The sequence below is a fragment of the Staurois parvus genome, unplaced genomic scaffold, assembly GCF_062004578.1.
Source record: "Staurois parvus isolate SC_StPar_1 unplaced genomic scaffold, SC_StPar_1.0 ptg001328l, whole genome shotgun sequence".
In the NCBI taxonomy this organism is placed as follows: Eukaryota; Metazoa; Chordata; class Amphibia; order Anura; family Ranidae; genus Staurois; species Staurois parvus.
In genome coordinates this window covers 5,170,935-5,189,470 of record NW_028319124.1, presented here as the reverse complement: position 1 = coordinate 5,189,470, position 18,536 = coordinate 5,170,935, and the positions used below count along the sequence as shown (strand labels likewise).

Sequence of the window (18,536 nt, the reverse complement as noted above, 5' to 3'; positions counted from 1 at the left end):
TACTGTAAACGACTATGTGCACATGGACACATAGGAAGACATAAAGGAGAGTGCTGAAAAGAACGCTCAACGGCTTCTGAACATCAGTTTAGCAGCTGCAGTGTACATGAGCCCTACAACTGTCATACCAGGTCTGTTACTGAGTGCTGATTACTGAGTATACTAGGACTCACTCTGGTGCCTGTCTGTTGGACTAAACAGTCAGATTTAGACACCCTGCACAACTGCTGAAACAGAAAAGAAGAGGTAGGACCAGAATAATGGAGGTCTTTATTAAAATGTCTATTTATGTGACTTCAACTGGGCTATATAGGAAAACTGAACTTCTAGTGCTATTGGGTAGTCACTGCACCTAGTACAATAATAAATGTGGCTTAAGTTCCACTTAATGCTTACCTCCACATTTAACATTTACCTTTCTGGAGGGTGTGACTCCAATCTTCACTCTGTTGAAGAGTTTTGGGCTCTGATGGTATCTGTGTTAGATACCTGGGCATTGTGATTCCTGCCAATGGCTACTACATTTAATACTGTGTGTCCTTTAGTGGCATAGTGGCTGGCAGAAGCCAGAGCACCCAATGGAGGGCCAGGTATCTGTCTCATCCGAAAGTGTCAATATCAGCTGTGCCCATAGCTCTTCAGGAGAGTGAAGACTGAAATCACCACCCTATGGAAAGGTAAGTATCAAGTCTCTTCTTTTACAAGTTTTTGCTCAGTTTTTATTTTTATAATGTAAGGTCAAGGTCAAGCAAATGCAGGTAATTTTTTTCAAGATAAGGAACATTTCCAGGGAAATATTTGAAATACCTTGCATTGTCTAAGCTTTGAGTTTGTATGTATTTGCACCACTACTTTACAAATATCCAAAGCAATTCAGCTGTCATTTACAGATGTACAAGGAGTACTCACCAAATTCACCAAGGGTCCACCAGAATTTCCATACTATTAGAAAGAAATAACACATTGTGAATTACCATAGATGAAAGATCCAACACAAATTGAAAACAAAAAATCAAATGAGGAATTCATTATTTCATGAAAGATCTATAAATACTAACTGCTTAACTAGATAACTTGTGTACATTAGGGAAATATTTAAAGGGGGTTATGCAGCCAAAACATTATGAACTTTCTCTGGTGCAGACATGCAGTAGTCAGTCAGAGACAGCCAGTGGCTGCATGCATCCAACAATTCTCATATTGGGGACCAGGGCTTTAGATGGACTTCAAGGGTCAATGCACACTGGTCATAAAAATGCTGCTTATACAGGCATTTGACATTTTTTTCTTCAGCCTGTATAAGCAACTTTATATTAGCTTATGTGCCCACGCTTATTAGGGAGTTTAGAGGCATATTTGTAGAGGAGCGTTTTCAAGCTGAAAAAAAAAAAAAAGTATGCATTTTCGAGAGGAGCTTCCACGCAGAATAAAACACTTGATACTCACAAACATGCATAAATGTGCATTAAAGCAGTGTTTAGGAGCATTCAGCGTTTTCAAGTGTACATTAAAAATGAGCAGAGGAGAATATTTTGGAAAAAAACCCTTATCAGAGCAAACCCATAAATGCTCATAAACTCTTGTGCAGTACCAGCTACTATGAGCTTTTTTTATGCCACTTGGTCTGCTAGAGGTTCTGGCATTTTTTTCTGCCCCTAATGTGCAAGGACCCTTAACTAGACTCTTAACTGGAATGCAAGAGAGTTATTCCAAAATATACCCACTGTAGGCACATTGCTGTTTCTTGCTTCAAGAAAGCCTGATCTATCAATTACTAACTAGCTTATCACAGCCAAATCGGATTACACTCTGCATTGGAAGACTGAATATAATTGGTGATAAATCAAAAAGGGAGATAGCAAGTTACACATTCTTCAGGAAGCAGACACTCAAACACCAAATCCATGGAGGATTAAAGTAAACCAAGGGACTTTTTTTTTAGTTAGACGTTTGTTACCTTTTGCCATTCTTCTTTAGAAAAATGTCATCAATAACGTGATGCATACTTGTAACTTACATTAATAATAGCATCTGTCTGGATGTATTCCATATCAGAATCTTTCAAGCCTAGTTCCTTCCCTCCTCGATGGGTGGTACTTATGATCCCAGTAGTCACTGTGTTTTGTAGAGAGAAAGGGCTCCCCAGAGCAACCACAAATTCTCCAGGTCTAAGGTCTGATGATCTACCTAACATGAGGACTGGAAGAGGTGCCTGTAAGAAAAGATTTATTAATGGCATAATAAGCAAGGGTGGCTGTGTAAACGCTACACACATGCATATAATGAGGGTGAAGCTTGTCCATGAGGTGTATGCTTTGTTGTCAGGTGACATTCAGGTGACAGAGCTCTTACTGGCATTAGTACTCTGGGGACAGGGCTTCACCTCCCCTGTCTCTGTACTAATGATTAGACTCTCTATTTACTCTTGGGGAAGTATCTTCCCAGTTTATACCCTGACCAAAGCTCATTCAATTGGAGAAGGATCCTCCATCTTTGTGAATTTCAGATGCAACCACCTTTAGTGGTTTGCTTATTTCATTCTTCCCAGGCAGCTGCAGGTTGTGCTAGACCCACATCTCTTCCTCACTTTCCTTTCGTTAAGTCTCCCCTTTACTTTTTCACAGGTTCTTTTATGATAAATGTGACAGACCCAACCGGTCTCCTGATCTCCGGATCATGAAACCCTTTGACTGGCTGGGAGTATCTACCGGGATTATGGGGCCAGGAAGTCCCCAGAACAGTGGAACAGTGGTGAGTCTGTGGGAATTTAGTGTCAGACAGATCGTGCAGATGCACCTTCACCAGGTGAGGATATGAGACTCTTCATGGGCATATTTCTTATCTTGCCCCAGTTGGTTCTTAAGAGCTGCATAATGCAGCATTTGACCATTTTGCCCCAGCTACTAACAACTTTATATTTTTAACTTTGTATATTGTTTCCACCGAAGAATTGCCACGTGGTAACCTAGATCCTAGCTGGATCTGGGGTGGGACATTTAGAAATGAGTGGTGTTATGTACATTATGTATCCGGGGCTGTGGAACTGTGGAACAGAACTAAGGAAGCATTGAAAATAATTTAAAAATACCCAGTCTTGCAGAACCAAAAGAATTTAAACCCTTTTAGTACCACTATGCAGCTATAATAAATCAGTGGTTGAAATGTCTAAGTAAACTACATTATCACTATTCTGTCCATTGAATGTGCTCCTTTTCATTTCATAAAAGTAATACAACAAGACAGGGCATTACTCAATTCATAATTTTCTGTTTTCCCTTCATATATGTAAGAAGGTGGTATGCGATACCACATATGGGAATGTTGAAAGTATTGTGGTGAATGTAGAGCTTTTAAAACATTGTCTCTTCTCTCTGTGTAAAGGCAGCAATGCAAGCCTCCTCTAGAAGAAAGTGACTCATTATTTGAGCCTGGGGAGCATTATATACGTTGTTAATTGCATTTTTGGAGTTTGGTGTTACGAAGTGGGAAAGTATTGGTTTTTGGATTAGGCTGAGAAAATCTGAACAGTCATTCCACCTATAGGTAGAGAAAATGGGGGCAAACACTCAAAATGTGTGATATGAAATATATTGGAGGAAGCCAGTAGTCCTTTGATTGAGATAAATTCGAAGACGCTCATTGTTGACCTATTGGAGATGTAATGACTTCAATGCTTTTTGAGTCACTGAACCATAGTGAGATCAAAACTCCTGATCTGCTGCTTGTTCTCGGCCTGTAGCTCAGAAAGTATTAAAGCCTTTGGATTAGCATGACAACCAGGCAGATAGCCTTTATAATAAGAGAGGTTAACAATGGCAGCTTTCACCTTTTCTCAAAAAAGTTTTTGTTTAAGTCCCCAGGGCAGACATAAAAAGTGGTGTTAGGGTATGTAACGCACATCAGGATCAATCTTGATCAGAGCGATGTCTAGCTTCTGGTCCACATCCTTCACTTTGGCATCATAATGAGCTCCATCTTTAACTTCCACTTTAATCCGCTGCTTATTAGTAAGAACATGAGCGTTGGTCACAATGAGTCCATCTTCAGATACAATAAATCCTGAGCCACTAGACACAGCCATCTCCTGACCAGTGAATGGAGACCTGACACAGAAAACAATTATACCTGTTACTTGTCATACAATTATTTTAGAATGCTCCTACAAGCTGTTTAATACCTCATTCACACATACACTATATTGCCAAAAGTATTGTGACACCTGCCTTTGAACTTTGTACTTTCTGCCTTTGAACTTTCTGCACATGAACTTTAACGGCATCCCAGTCTTCGTTCACAGGGTTCAATATTGAGTTGGCCCACCCTTTTCAGCTATAACAGCTTCAACTCTTCTGGGAAGGCTGTCCACAAGGTTTAGGAGTGTGTCTAAAGGAATGTTTAATCCTTCTTCCAGAAGCGCATTTGTGAGGTCAGGCACTGATGTTGGACAAGAAGACCTGGCTCTCAGTCTCCACTCTAATTCATCCCAAAGGTGTTCTGTTAGCTAAGGTCTGTGCAGGCCAGTCAAGTTCCTCCACCCCAAACTCACTCATCCATGTCTTTATGGACCTTGCTTTGTGCACTGGTGCGCAGTCATGTCAGAACAGGAATGTGCCATCCCCAAACTGTTCCCACAAAGTTGGGAGCATGAAATTGTCCAAAATGTCTTGGTATGCTGACGCCTTAAGAGTTCCCTTCACTGGAACTAAGGGGCCAAGCCCAACCCCTGAAAAACAACCCCACACCATAATCTCTCCTCCACCAAAATTTACACTTGGCACAATGCAAGTACTGTTCTCTTGGCAACCGCCAAATCCAGACACATCCACCAGATTGCCAGACAGGGAAGTGTGATTCATCACTCCAGAAAACATGTCTCTGCTGCTCTAGAGTCCAGTGGCGGTGTGCTTTACGCCACTGCATCCAACGCCTTGCATTGCACTTGGTGATGAAAGGCTTGGATGCAGCTGCTCGGCCATGGAAACCCTTCCATGAAGCTCTCTACAAACTGTTCTGCTAATCTGAAAGCCACATGATGTTTAGATGTCTTTAGCTATTGACTCTGCAGACAGTTGGCGACTTCTGCGCACTGTGCACTTCAGCATGCACTGACCCCGCTTTGTCATTTTACATGGCCTACCACTTAATGGCTGAGTTGCTGTTGTTCCTAGTTGCTTCCACTTTGTTATAATACCACTAACAATTGACCATGGAATATTTAGTACCAAGGAAATTTCATGGATGGACTTATTGCACAGGTGGCGACCTATCACAGTACCATGCTTGAATTCATCGAGCTCCTGGGAGCGAGCCATTCTTTCAGAAATGTTTGCAGAAACAGTCTGCATGCCTAGGTGCTTGATTTTATACACCTGTGGCCATGGAGGTGATTGGAACACCTGAATCTAATGATTTGGAGGGGTGTCCCAATACTTTTGGCAATATAGTGTATGTTTAGGGGCCAACTATGAATTCCTCTGGGAGACTCAGTGGGGTTAGTGCAAACAGCTGCAGGAAGCCCCATGCAAAGCAATGAGAGGCTCAGTGTGCCCACAGCTGTTCCCATGCATTCAGACATGCAGCCTTTACCTATGGATGATCGGCCCTGGAGTTGCTGTTTGAAGAAACCCTACTGAGTCTTAAGCTGGCCTCTAAATGCAATTGAGAATAAGGTGAATGCTCAGCAGATATAAATCTGAGGAATGCAGTTCACTTTATTTTGTCAAGAGAAAATGGAAGACAATATTTCGACCCAGAAACTTGAGCGCAGAGGTCTCACAGTGGTTTTCTTCTAAGACATCATAAAAATATGTCAAGCAAAAACTTAGTTTTTCTTAGTTTTTCAATAAAAAATGACAAGCAGAGTAAACAAACTGAATAACTGTAATACAGGAACAACGCAGGTACCTATCATCAGTATATTACCTTCGGAAGAGTTCCAGATGGACAACAGCCGGTGCGATCTTCTGCACCACATCAGCTATGAAATTAAACTTGTATCTCAGGCTGTCGGGGTAGTGGGAACCTTTGAAGACAATTGCAGAGCTGTTAATTTTATGCATAAACTTGGAGATGGCAGATTTCATCAAGTTCCAAGGTGTCATCCTGTGATCAGTGTTATTTATAGAGTGACCAAAGTCTGACTTATGTACTCTGGGTGTTGGCCCACACATCATACTCTACACCATTCATGCATAAATCCAGTGGTAAAATTTGAAAATGGACAAGATCAAAAATTACAGTCCAGTTGTCTACATTTTAGCCATATAACTATTTCCTAAAGAGTAGCTCAAACTAGCGTTAATATATAAAAAATATAAGTTTTTCTATTGCGTGACAGCTAGAAGATATTTAATTTTCTACTATTGTTTTTATAGCATGGATAAAACCAGTTATGTCACAGCATCTTAAATTACTGCAGTCTAGGAGATTTAATACCAGCAAAAAAAGGTCTTGCATTAATGACTTTTGGGTTGTGTCATTGACAACAGTTTGACATCAGATCAAGAAACTTCTAAGGCTGCTTTCACACTGCTCCACTGCAAAAACTAGGTAAAAAAGCATTGGCATTTTGCCCGTATTTTTTGACGTATTTCCAGTGTGTTTTTTTGGTGCCTGTTACCCAGCATGCACCTGTGAAACTTGTGAACATGTATCTCAAAAAATGTACCAAAAACGCAAAGCAGGTGTATATTTAATGCGTTTGTATGCAATTTTATATTTATTTCAAAGGGGACCTGCTTTTTGGTGCAGTTTTGAAAACCACACCAAATATGAAGCAACAGGGCTTTTCAAAACACAAAGCACCCAGAACGCACAGTGGCTAACTGGTTAGCACTTCTGCCTGGTAGTACTCGGATCGTCGGTTCGAATCCCAGCCATGGGATCTCCTGCCTTGAGTTTGCATGTTCTCCCTGTGCCTGTGTGGGTTTCCTCCAGGTACTCTGGTTTCCTCCCACATATGGGGGCCAATTTAGACATGCTGGTAGGTGATTTGGATCCTGTCTAAATTGGCCCTAGTATGTATGAATGTAAGCTACGGACCTTAGATTGTACACCCCTTGAGGGTTAGGGACTGATGTGAATGTATAATATATACTGTATGTACATGCATAAAATTGATGGCACCAGGGGCAAACTGACCATTTGGAAACTTGGGCACTGCCAGAGGGCCCGGGGTCAGTAGGGGGCCCCATGAGATGCCCCTGGTACCTTTTTCATAGGCTTTTTTGAGTTTGGGCAAGGACACAGGGGCCCCATGATCCCCTATTGCCCGGGGGCCCCATGAGTTGTCAGTCCGCCCCTGGATGGCACTATATAAGTACCTGAAATAAATGTGAAGGGTCCCATAGAATTTAAAGTCAATGCATATTTTGTTGTTTTTAGCACGGTAACAAAAGAACTGTACATACTTGCAGACAAATAAAAATATATTTGCAATAAAGAGATTATTTGAATGTCTTAAAATAAAAACAGTTGAAATTAGCTATGAAGTATTTAATCTAAATTGATGGTACAGTAAAACATACAGTTGTAAAAGTGTTACTATTATATTAAACCCAAAAAACAGAGCGGCAGTATTAACATTCACGTAAATAAATGTTTGCTGTTTTATCTACAGTGTTTAAAGAATAAACAAAAAAATCATCAGCGCCAAAAAATTGTGAAATTGACTGCTGCTTAAACTCAGATAGCAGTGGTCATCTCTGCAGTCTTCTGCTTGTGCTGACGCTAAAACTCATATGCATGTCCTATAATAATAATATCTAACCAAACAAAAAGAACCACGCCATGGAAAAAAGTGCTAGAACTAAAACCCAGCAGCCACTCAGAATACCAGTGAAACCCTCTATTACACAGTGCTTAAATAACCAACAAATTAGACAAATACCAATAATATTATACTCTCGTGAAAAGTGTCCCAAAAGTTAACTCTCTGGTGATAAATTATGCTCCAAGAAATCCACACCATGTAATTCCGTGTGCAATATCTTCAAAAGTGTGAAGTGTCACCATGTTCCCCTTTAAGAGAGAAAACTCCCCAGATGACTCAGACCCTTCACATAAGTAACAGGTCAGTAAGCATTTTGTTGAAGCAGGGACCTCCGCCTCTGAACTCCAATCACCAGATCCAGGGCTCCTCACACGTGCCTCACAGCTCCAGTGTATTAGGGTGAAAAAACCGCAAAGGGTACCATCATAGCACGACCAGTTTAAAACTTTATTATTCCATCAAGCCCCATCAACTCCAATAGTAGGATAAAAATACACGTTCACATTTTCAAGTGCCTTAGCCAGCACTCAGAAGGCATCTTCAAGCCACAGTACACTGTGAAGACAGTGAAGCATGGTTGTGCAAGCATCATGATATGGGGATGTTTCTCATACTACGGTGTTGGGCCTATTTATCACATACCAGGGATCATGGATCAGTTTGAATACATCAGAATACTTGAAGCAGTCATGCTGCCTTATGCTGAAGAGGAAATGCCCTGGAAATGGGTGTTCCAACAAGACAACGACCCCAAACACACCAGTAAACGTGCAACATCTTGGTTCCAGACCAACAAGTTTGACGTTATGGAGTGGCCAGCCCAATCCCCAGATCTTAATCCAATAGAAAACTTGTGGGGTGACATCAAAAATGCAGTTTCTGAGGCAAAAACCAAGAAATAGAGAAGAACTGTGGAATGTAGTTCAATCATCCTGGGCTGGAATACCTGTTCACAGGTGCCAGAAGTTGGTTGACTCCATGCAACACAGATGTACAGCAGTTCTCAGAAACAGTGCTTATACAACTAAATATTCATTAAGTGATTCAAAGGAAATCAAAATCTTCAAACATTTTTCAGATTATATAGTGAATGTTTGAGTTTGTAAAGAAGAATACAAACACTGCAATTTTTTTGAACAGTCTAATATTCACTTTTCTTCAATTTGTTTAGAGGAACAACACAAATTTGATATATTTTTCTTCATGTTTTGATTTGGAATAGAATGTGTAGTGTTCCCAATGCATTTGTGTGTATGGAAATAAAAGCTATTAGAAGGATTTTGAGCTTTATTCACTTTTTTCAACACACTGCTATTATTTTGAACACAACTGTATGTCACAATGTCATATATCCCAGAGGCCTTAGGGAAGGGAGGAGGGGTTTTCTCAGCTAAGCAAACTCCCCTGTCTACATGCGTGACTTAAGGGCAGATGGATTTCAGGAAGTAAATGCTATATATCATCTGCCCTTACGCAAGATGGCCACGGCCAGAAATGCTATGGGGGTGTTTTCAAAGTGATTTTTCAGCAAAATAAAGCATGGAGACATGGACAGATCAGTGAATTACCTTTGGTTATTAAAAATGAATTAAATACTGCTTTTGGTTTGTGGTGCTCAGATGCAGTGTAGTTCTGCTTTAACAAAAAGGATCTCAACCTATTGATAAGCCAATTTATGCTTGTTGGAGTCCACAACATGAACAAGTGAGCAACATCTTGAAGAGAACCCAAATTTACATGTAAATGCAAAAATGGTAAATTTGTCAAATCAACCAGAGATCACTTTTAGGTGTTAAATGTTGTTAAAAGATATGCTAACTAAATGGCATTATGCAGATTCAACCAAGGAAGATCAATGTGCCAGAAATGGCACATAACAATATCATTTTTGTAATGATTGCACTCATGTTGATACCAATCCAAACTATAGATTTTTTAATGGTCAGAATACAAAATTTCTCAATTTGTCAGAATTTGTGGATATACCCAGGGGGAAATGCATGCACCATGTTTGATGAGTTTGGCAGAACAGAGTGTGATTTAAAGGTGTGGCAGGTCAAGGACAGACCCTTTTGCCTTTGGGTAGTCTGTGAGCTTAGTCTCTCACATAGGTGGTGCAGCCTGATACAGTTATTCTACTGTTGTACACTCACCGGCCACTTTATTAGGTACATCTGTTCAATTGCTTGGTAACACAAATTGATAATCAGCCAACCACATGGCAGCAACTCAATGCATTTAGGCATCTAGACGTGGTGAAGATGACTTGCTGAAGTTCAAACTGACCATAAGAATGGGGAAGAAAGGGGGTTTAACTGTTTTTGAACATGGTATGATTGTTGGTGCTGGTCTGAGTATTTTAAAAACTGCTGAGCTTCTTAGATTTTCATGCATGACCCTCTCTAGGGTTTACAGAAATTGGTCCGAAAAAGAGAAAATATCCAGTGAGCAGCGGTTGTGTGGATGAAAACGCCTTGTTTATGTCAGAGGTCAGAGGAGAATGGGCAGACTGGTTCAAGATGATAGAAAGGCAACAGTAAGTCATGTCAATATGGACTAAAATCTCAGGAATGTTTCTAACACCTTGTTGAATCTATGCCACGAAGAATTAAGGCAGTTCTGAAGGCAATAGGGGGTCCAACCTGGTACTAGCAAGGTATACCCAATAAAGTGGCCGGTGAGTGTAAGTACCTTCTATCTCTCGTTCTTCTTACATTAGTTATGCCTTTTATGGATCTCTATTTGATATATGCTCCTAATCACATGACCATTTCTTTTATACGGATGACCATTCTATAAATTGTAAGTATTGCTATAATGTACATATTGCAAGTTGAGTACTAAATTTTACTAACATTCCACACTACTTGTGGGTTCTATATGTTTTTATCACCCTGTCAGCCCTAGGAGATGTTTTGAGCCATGTGTGGGTGCTATGTGGGTCTGTGTTTCTGATTGCATTAATGAGGGTAGATTGTCATCTGCTTGTATCTATACTTTACATACTGTATATTTGTTCACATGTTTATTGAAATGTCCTATATTTTAGGATAATGCCCCCATCCCTCTCCAATATCCCGATGAAGCAGACTAAACTGTGTAATCAAATTAGTAATGTAAACCATACTATAGTGCTAAAAGATGGGTGGAACTGAGAACACCAGATACTTCTGGAAGGCTCAGGTGACATCATTTTGCCTTCCTACTGAGCTGGTAGCATGAAATCCCACAATAATGCACTCCAGCCCATAGCAAAAGTACATTTTTATGGGACTTTAAATGCTCTGATATTAACAGAGACAGCGTTGGGGAATGGTGAGATAACCCGTACTTCCAAGAAGTGTCAGAGGCCCGAGCTGGGCAATCTCCTTGTTTCAAGGAAGCCATTTGTGCTGGGGTAGGAGCTTGTCAAAAAGAATATCATCTATTTGGCACTTTAAAGCTATACTTTGTCTCAAATTGATTTTGAATAAAAACGTATTGGGTTTTTATTACTATCTTGGACCCTATTGGAGAGATTTCCCTTCACTCACCATTTGTTTCCAAGGATTTCACCAGACAGGAAGTGGTGTAAAATCTAAAACGGCAACACAGCACAGGGATAAAATGCTGAAAGGGATTTTTTTTTCTATTATTATTTCTTTATTAAATGTTCCAATACAAAAGGGTACAACCACCCATTATAATTAACATACACCGATATCATAAATCACTTTTATACTTTCTTACCTCCCACCTCCCACATATTCCATTCCCAAATTACCCCGGTCCATCTCTTGATTTACTTAAATAACTTAATTTATCTATCCTTATCTGTATCCCTTTCTCACCCATTTTCACTTTTCATATTCTTCATCATATTCTCTCTAATTTTTTCTCCTCCTAATGATTTTTTTTTTTTTTTTATTTAAATATTTATTAAATTTTTCATATTAATACAAAAACCCAAAAAGGGAAATAATTCTCATACAAGTAAGCAATTATATAACATTTCTACCTTTCCCTTACTAAAAACTATTTTCCTTCCCGTCCCACTACCCCCCCCCCCTCCCGCCCCTCCTCCCCCCTCCTCCCCCTCTGCAGACTCTAGCCCTTTCTAATCTCTTGAGGCTTATTAATTTTTTTGCTAACATCCTAGTTCATATCTTCCTATATTTCTCTTTCAATCCTGCTCTTTCCCACTTTTCCCATCTCCTGGAATAAACTCTCATCCTATCTTCTTGCATATGGTATGATCTTTCCATTCTACCTATCTGGTTTACTCTATTAATCCAGTCTACCTCCTTCGGTACCTCAGCTTTCCACCAAAACTTGGGTATCAACCCTTTCGCCGCATTCAAGAAGTACCAAATACCTGAATCTTTATATTTATTTACAGATGTCTCCACATTGTGTAGGAGGCACGTCGTTGGGTCTAACCCTATGTCAATTCCAGTTATTTCTTCAATTAATTTAACTATTATCTTCCAAAAAGCCTGGATTTTCGGACATTCCCACCATATGTGAAACACCGTGCCTATCTCTCCACATCCTCTCCAACACATATTTGAGTTTTCCCTATTCATCTTGTGCTCTACACTCGGTGTAATGTGCCATCGTGTCACACACTTATAATTAACCTCAACCTCTCTCATACTAACATTATCGTGTATCAATCTAAACATCTTTCTCTGTCTATCTTTATCAAACCCAACTCCCATATCCCTTTCCCATTTTGTCATAAAAATTAACTTTGTGTTTGTGTCTAATTCTGTGAGTATTCTATACACTTTTGAGATACCGTGCTTCCCATCCCTTCGTGTCTCTAACAACCTTTCAAACATATTCCACTCCCGTTTTATTCTCAGGGATTTCGGTAGATTTCCAATAAAACTTTTCAATTGATGATATTTCCACTCATCTATTCTAATAAAAATATCTCCCTTCTTCTCTATTAACTCTTTAACTCTTTAAGTGATCTCAATTCTCCCTCCACCAAAACATCTCTCAATTGGGTATCCTCCTTTCTAAACCATCTCCCTGATATCTTATTCTTTCCCGGGGGGAAGTACTCAGTATTTGTGAGAGGCATTAATATAGAATTAAATTCCCATTTCATGTTTTTGTGTAAATTGTCCCATACCCTAAGGACATTTAAAGTGTAGATACTTGTGCTTTCTTTAATTCTCCTGAACTGTGGTGGAACCCATATCATCTGACTCAATCTATTGCCACTAAGATCATTTTCAATTGTTACCCAACTTTTCCCCTTATGGTTAAATGTCCAGTCATATATTCTTGCTAAAACCACTGCTTTATAGTATCTCTTGACATCTGGTAGGCCCATTCCCCCTTTCTCTTTAGTCCTACTCAATGTTTCATATGCTATTCTAGGTTTTTTATTCTTCCAAATATATCTTGTTAACATTTTTTTCATTATCTTAAAGAAGGCTTCTGGAATTTTAATTGGTACCATTTGAAATCTATACAGTATTTTAGGCATAATTACCATTTTGACTAGGTTTATACGTCCTATCCAGGATGGATTTCCTCCTTCTAGTCTTTTTAAATCTTCCCTGATCTCATTTGTCAAAGAGATATAATTTAATCTATACAAATGCTTAGATGAGGCAGTGAGTTTTATTCCTAGGTATTTTATCTCTTTTTCTCTCCATATAAAGGGGAATTCTTTTTGTAGTTTTTCTTTTTCATTCTTTGGTATATTAATATTCAGGATCTCTGTTTTCGTTGGATTAATTTTTAAATTTGATAGTTCACCATACTCCTTCAGAATCTTCATTATATTTGGGAGAGTTATTCGGGGATTCCCCACATAGAACAATAAGTCGTCCGCAAAGGCCGCTACTCTATGTTCTATGGATTCTATCTGAATTCCCTTTACCGATCCACTATTTCTTATTATTGACAACAGAGGTTCGAGTGACAATACATATAGCAGAGGGGACAGTGGACAGCCCTGTCTTGTACCATTAGACATTCCGATGGGTTCTGATCTCTCCCCATTTACCGTGATGATTGCAGTAGGCTCCCTATATAATTTACTTATCCACTCTCGCATTCTATCACCTATCCCCAGCACTTTTAAGTTGTCCATCATAAAGCCCCAGTCCACTCTATCAAATGCCTTTTCTGCATTAATTGACAAGAGCACCACCGGGGCTTTCCCTTTTCTACTTTTCTGAATAAGCATCAGGGTTCTCAAGCCGTTATCTCTACCTTCTCTCCCCGGTACAAAGCCCACCTGGTCTCCATGGATCCATTCAGGCATCAGATCCCTCAACCTGTTTGCTAACACCTTTGCATACAGTTTAGTGTCTGTGTTCAATAATGAGATAGGTCTATAGCTGGAGCACTGAGATGGATCTTTTCCCTCCTTGTGAATAAGTACTACATGGGCCTGTAGGGATTCTCTCCTCACTTCCATCCCACCTCCCAGAGCATTCATATATTTCTCCAACTTGGGTAGCAGTACTTCACTAAATTTCTTATAGTACTTAACTGTATATCCATCCGGGCCTTAGCTTTTCCCCCACCCTGTGCTTCTTAATGCTATTTTAATTTCTTCCTGGGAGATTTCTGCATCTAGGGAGTTCAACTGTGCTTCACTTAGTTTTGGTAATCCCCCATTTTTTAAGTATGTCATCTTTTTTTCATTAATTCCCTCTTGGGCTTCTTTTAGGGGGCCTTGGGGGCTAATATTATATAACTTTTTGTAATACTCCGTAAACACTTTAATAATCTCTTTATTTGAGTGGACCAACTCCCCCTTTGAACTTTTTATCTTTTCTATATAGTTCCTATTTTTCTTTTTATTCAAAGCTCTCATTAGATATCTTCCTGGTCTGTCCCCCCATCTATATCTCTCGTTCAAAACCCTGTTGTATACTCTTCTCTTCTCCTCATCCATCAACCTCTCTAGCTCATCTTTTTTATCCGATAACCTCTGTCTCGTATCTTTTGTTATTTTCTTCTTATGGATCTGCTCCAAGTCCAATATTTCTTTTAAGAGCCCACTGACCCTCTCTCTTCTTTCCTTTTTCTTCCTTGCTCCCGCCGCAATCAAGATTCCTCTGATGAATACCTTATGGCTTTCCCAGACTGTAGCTATAGATACTTCCTCTGTTTCGTTCTCCTTAAAGTATACCTTAATCTCTTTCTCGATTTTCTGAACTACATCCTCATCCAGAAGAAGACCCTCATTTAACCTCCACCCTAATCCTCCCGTCCACCTTCTTCCCCATCCCATTTTCATTACAACCGGAGCATGGTACGAGAACGTCCTTGTCTCTATGTCAATTTTAACCAGATGATCTATAAGTTGATGGTCTATTAAGATGTAGTCTAATCTCGAGTATATCTCATGTGCATTAGAGAAGAAGGTATAGTCTCTGTCTTTCATATGCTTTATTCTCCAAGTGTCCACTAGTTGATATTCATGCATCACTTTTTTCAGAACTCTCAGAGACCTACTCCCCTCTCTTTGCACGGAAGAGGTATTATCCTTTTGTGGGTCCATACAGAAATTTAGGTCTCCAGCTACTATCAGGCGCCCTTTTTTAAATTCCATAAATTTTTTCAGCAGAGCCTTCATATACATCTCCGGGTTTTTATTAGGGCAGTATATATTGGCTAAAGTACACTCAATCCCCTGGAGTCTACCTTTTAAGAATAAAAACCTCCCCTCCGGGTCGGTTCTTCTATCCTCCAGCTCAAATCTCATATTCTTTGCAAAACCTATTGCAACCCCTTTTGCTCTTTTAATTGGAGAATCTGCATAGTACCATGTTGGGTAGTGTTTGGATTTCAATTTCACGTTTGCCTCTATCTCAAAATGCGTCTCCTGTAAAAGTACCACTGACGTAGCCCTATGATGTAACTCATTAAACAACCTAAATCTCTTCCCTGGACAACTCAACCCGTTCACATTATAGGTTATAAACTGTATTTCTTCCATCATTCCCAATTAACTCCATCTCTCTTCCAGATTGCCTCTTCCTCTTTATCCCTTCTGTCATGCAGAGTATTGACCCAATACCTCCTCCCCTCCCTCCCTCCCACCCAACTCTCATCCCCTCCCTCCCCCCCTTCCCCCCACCCCTTTTTAGGCTTGTAAAGTGCCTACTAATAATTTGTGGGATCATTCCCACCCTTGATTTAAGACTTTGGGGTTGACCTCCGCCCATGGGCGGCTCACCTCTCCTCCATCCTCCCCAGTTTACCTCTCTCTAAAAATTTGACTCAGAAAAAAAAAAAAAAAGATGAAATCGGTCCAGAAGAAATACCCTATTTTCAGAAGGGGGTGGGTGGGAAATGAGGAGAGTGGAAGGGAGAGAAAAAAAAAATTTGAGTCTCTATTTCTCCCCTCCCTCTCTCCCCCGCCCCAAACCGCCCCCTCTTCTTCCCCTAACCCGCAGCCAGTCCTCTTTTCTTATATCTTCTAATTCTCCTTTTTCTTCTTCCCATCCTTCTATTTCCATTCTTTGCAAGTCCAATCTCTCACAAAAGACTCTCAGTTCCTCTGGAAATCTCAGATAGGCTGTGACTCCGTTTCTCCATCCAATTAGGCATTCTGGGGTACCCCATCTATACTGCACCTTCTGCTTTCTCATTTGTTTCAATAAAGGTCTCAAGGATCTTCTTCTCCATAGGGTCTCTGATGTTAAGTCCGCATAGATTTGGATATCTAAATCTCTATATTTAATTATTGATCTTCCTTTAATCTTCCTCCAAATCTTATCTTTGTCCCCAGATTTTTGAAATTGAACAACTGTATCCCTCGGTCTCTTCTTCCCCATGATCTGTTTGAACTTTCCTGTTCTGAACACTCCATCCAGATTAATCACTTCTGATTCCGCTCTATCCATTATGGAGTTTAGAATTTTACTAACTAGTTCATACAGTGATTCCCCTTTTACAGACTCTGGGATTCCTCGTACCCTAATATTACTCCTTCTTTCTTTATTCTCTTGAACCTCCATCCTATAAAGAAGTTTTTTCTGAATAAAGTCCATATTTATTATCTTCCTTTCTAGTTTAACAATGGTTTGGGCCTGATTTTTAACTTTCTCCTCTGTTTCCTCCACTCTCAGCAACAGGTGCCCCAAATCATTCCGAATAGATGTCATTTCTTGCTTTATCATTTTCTCCAGACTTTGAAACATTTCTGTCATCTCTTTTTTATTTGGTACATGTAGTTCACCCTCAGGTTCGTTTTTCTCCAGCCTTTCCACCGTTTGTTGACTACAGCTGCTATTCATGTCCAGTGATAATCTAGGGTTACTTCCCAGACTGATTTCCATTTCACCCTTTTCACTAGTATCTTGGGGCCTTTCTGGAGTACTATTTCCTTGAGTAGTATATTTCTTGATCGTTCCCGTTTGGGACCCTTTGAGCCCTGCTCCTTTAATTCCTTTATTCTTCATGTCCTCTATGGGTCTTGTTTTCTTCTATGACCCCTTATACAAATGTAAGTCATATGTCTATGGCTTGTTAACCCAGCCTTGCCTTGCTATTTTTCCTTTTATTTTACTTTTCTGTGTCTCCTTATTCCTCTTCTCTTCTCCACCTCTTCTTGACCCTTGGGAATCCCCCCTCCTCTCTTTCACCTTTTTCCTCCCCTCTGCCACAGGAGATTATAGTACACACACAATATTCCAGTATGTAAAAAGCCCCAGCCGCTCTCACTCACCCGTCTCTTTACTTGTAAGAGGCTCTGGTCGTCGGGTAAAGGGCCTTTCTCAGTCCCAGGGGGATTCCTCCGGGTCTCCTTTGGCCTCTCGGTCACCTGGAGGTCATCACAAGGCTACAGGCTGCTTCTCACAATTTTCCAGGGTCCAGGGCCAGTCTGCGCGCCGGGGAACAAGGCCAGGAGTGAGCCGGCACTTCCCTCTCTGCTCGGGATGCCGGCCGGTCTCACCTCCTCCCAGAGATCCTCCGCGGCTTGTCACATGGTCCCGCCGCGTCTCCTCGTCTCACGGCTGACCCGGCTCCTGCCTCTCTTCACGGGCCACTCAGCTCCCCTGCTCTCCGGCCTCTCCTGCTCGGCCCACCTAACTCCGGTGAGTCTGCCCCTTAATTTTTTTGTTTCCGAGGGTCCCTGGGAAGGATGGAAAGCGGAGCCTAGCAGAGTGCTAGTGCCTCACGCTCACCTCGGCCGCCATGTTCGGGCTCCTCCCCTCCTCCTCCTCCTAATGATTTTAACCTTTCACCTCCCTGTTAGAAAAGGTTTGTCTATTTCTATCTTTTTTGCTGTTGGAGATTTATCCTCACTTCCCGTCTGGTGAAACTGATGTCACTGGGGCAGCAAATGAAGGAAAATCACTCTAATGGAGACCTGAATTGCAGGGAACCCAGCAGAGTTTCTAAGGCCTCTTGCACAAGGATATTTACAAGTGAATAGCCATATGCGGCTGGCTCCTTGTAAATGCTGAAGATACCTGCACATATGCCTACCGTGTATTTCCCCAAACCCAAAAATGCCATGCTTGTTGGAAAACATTGTACACACAGCGGGCTGCGTACAGCCATTTTTGTGTTTTGGCAGCTGTATACAATGCCGAGGCTCCCCAGGTGCTGGAAAACGCCAGACTTTTTTCATTTCAAGCATGCAAATGTCTGTGTCCATGAGCCCTCACCATTACTAATTATATAAGATATAGTGCTGTTGCGCTTAGGAATAGATATTCATGCAACTTTGATAAGTATAAGCTGCAGTCCTAATTTGTGAACCAATGACACAAAAACAAACAAAATACCATGTGAACCG

At 40.6% G+C, this 18,536-nt stretch overlaps 1 protein-coding gene across 1 annotated transcript in view; it reads right to left on the bottom strand.

The window, feature by feature from the left end:
* HTRA4 (HtrA serine peptidase 4) overlaps positions 1–18,536 on the bottom strand; it is a 106,282-nt gene that overhangs the window by 35,756 nt on the left and 51,990 nt on the right. The window contains exons 2-5 of the mRNA XM_089661301.1: positions 5,923–6,022; positions 3,899–4,103; positions 2,018–2,212; positions 910–942 (exon numbers count right to left, since the gene is read on the bottom strand). Of these exons, the coding sequence (XP_089517427.1) occupies positions 910–942; positions 2,018–2,212; positions 3,899–4,103; positions 5,923–6,022 (533 nt within the window). The remainder of the gene's footprint in view (positions 1–909; positions 943–2,017; positions 2,213–3,898; positions 4,104–5,922; positions 6,023–18,536) is intronic.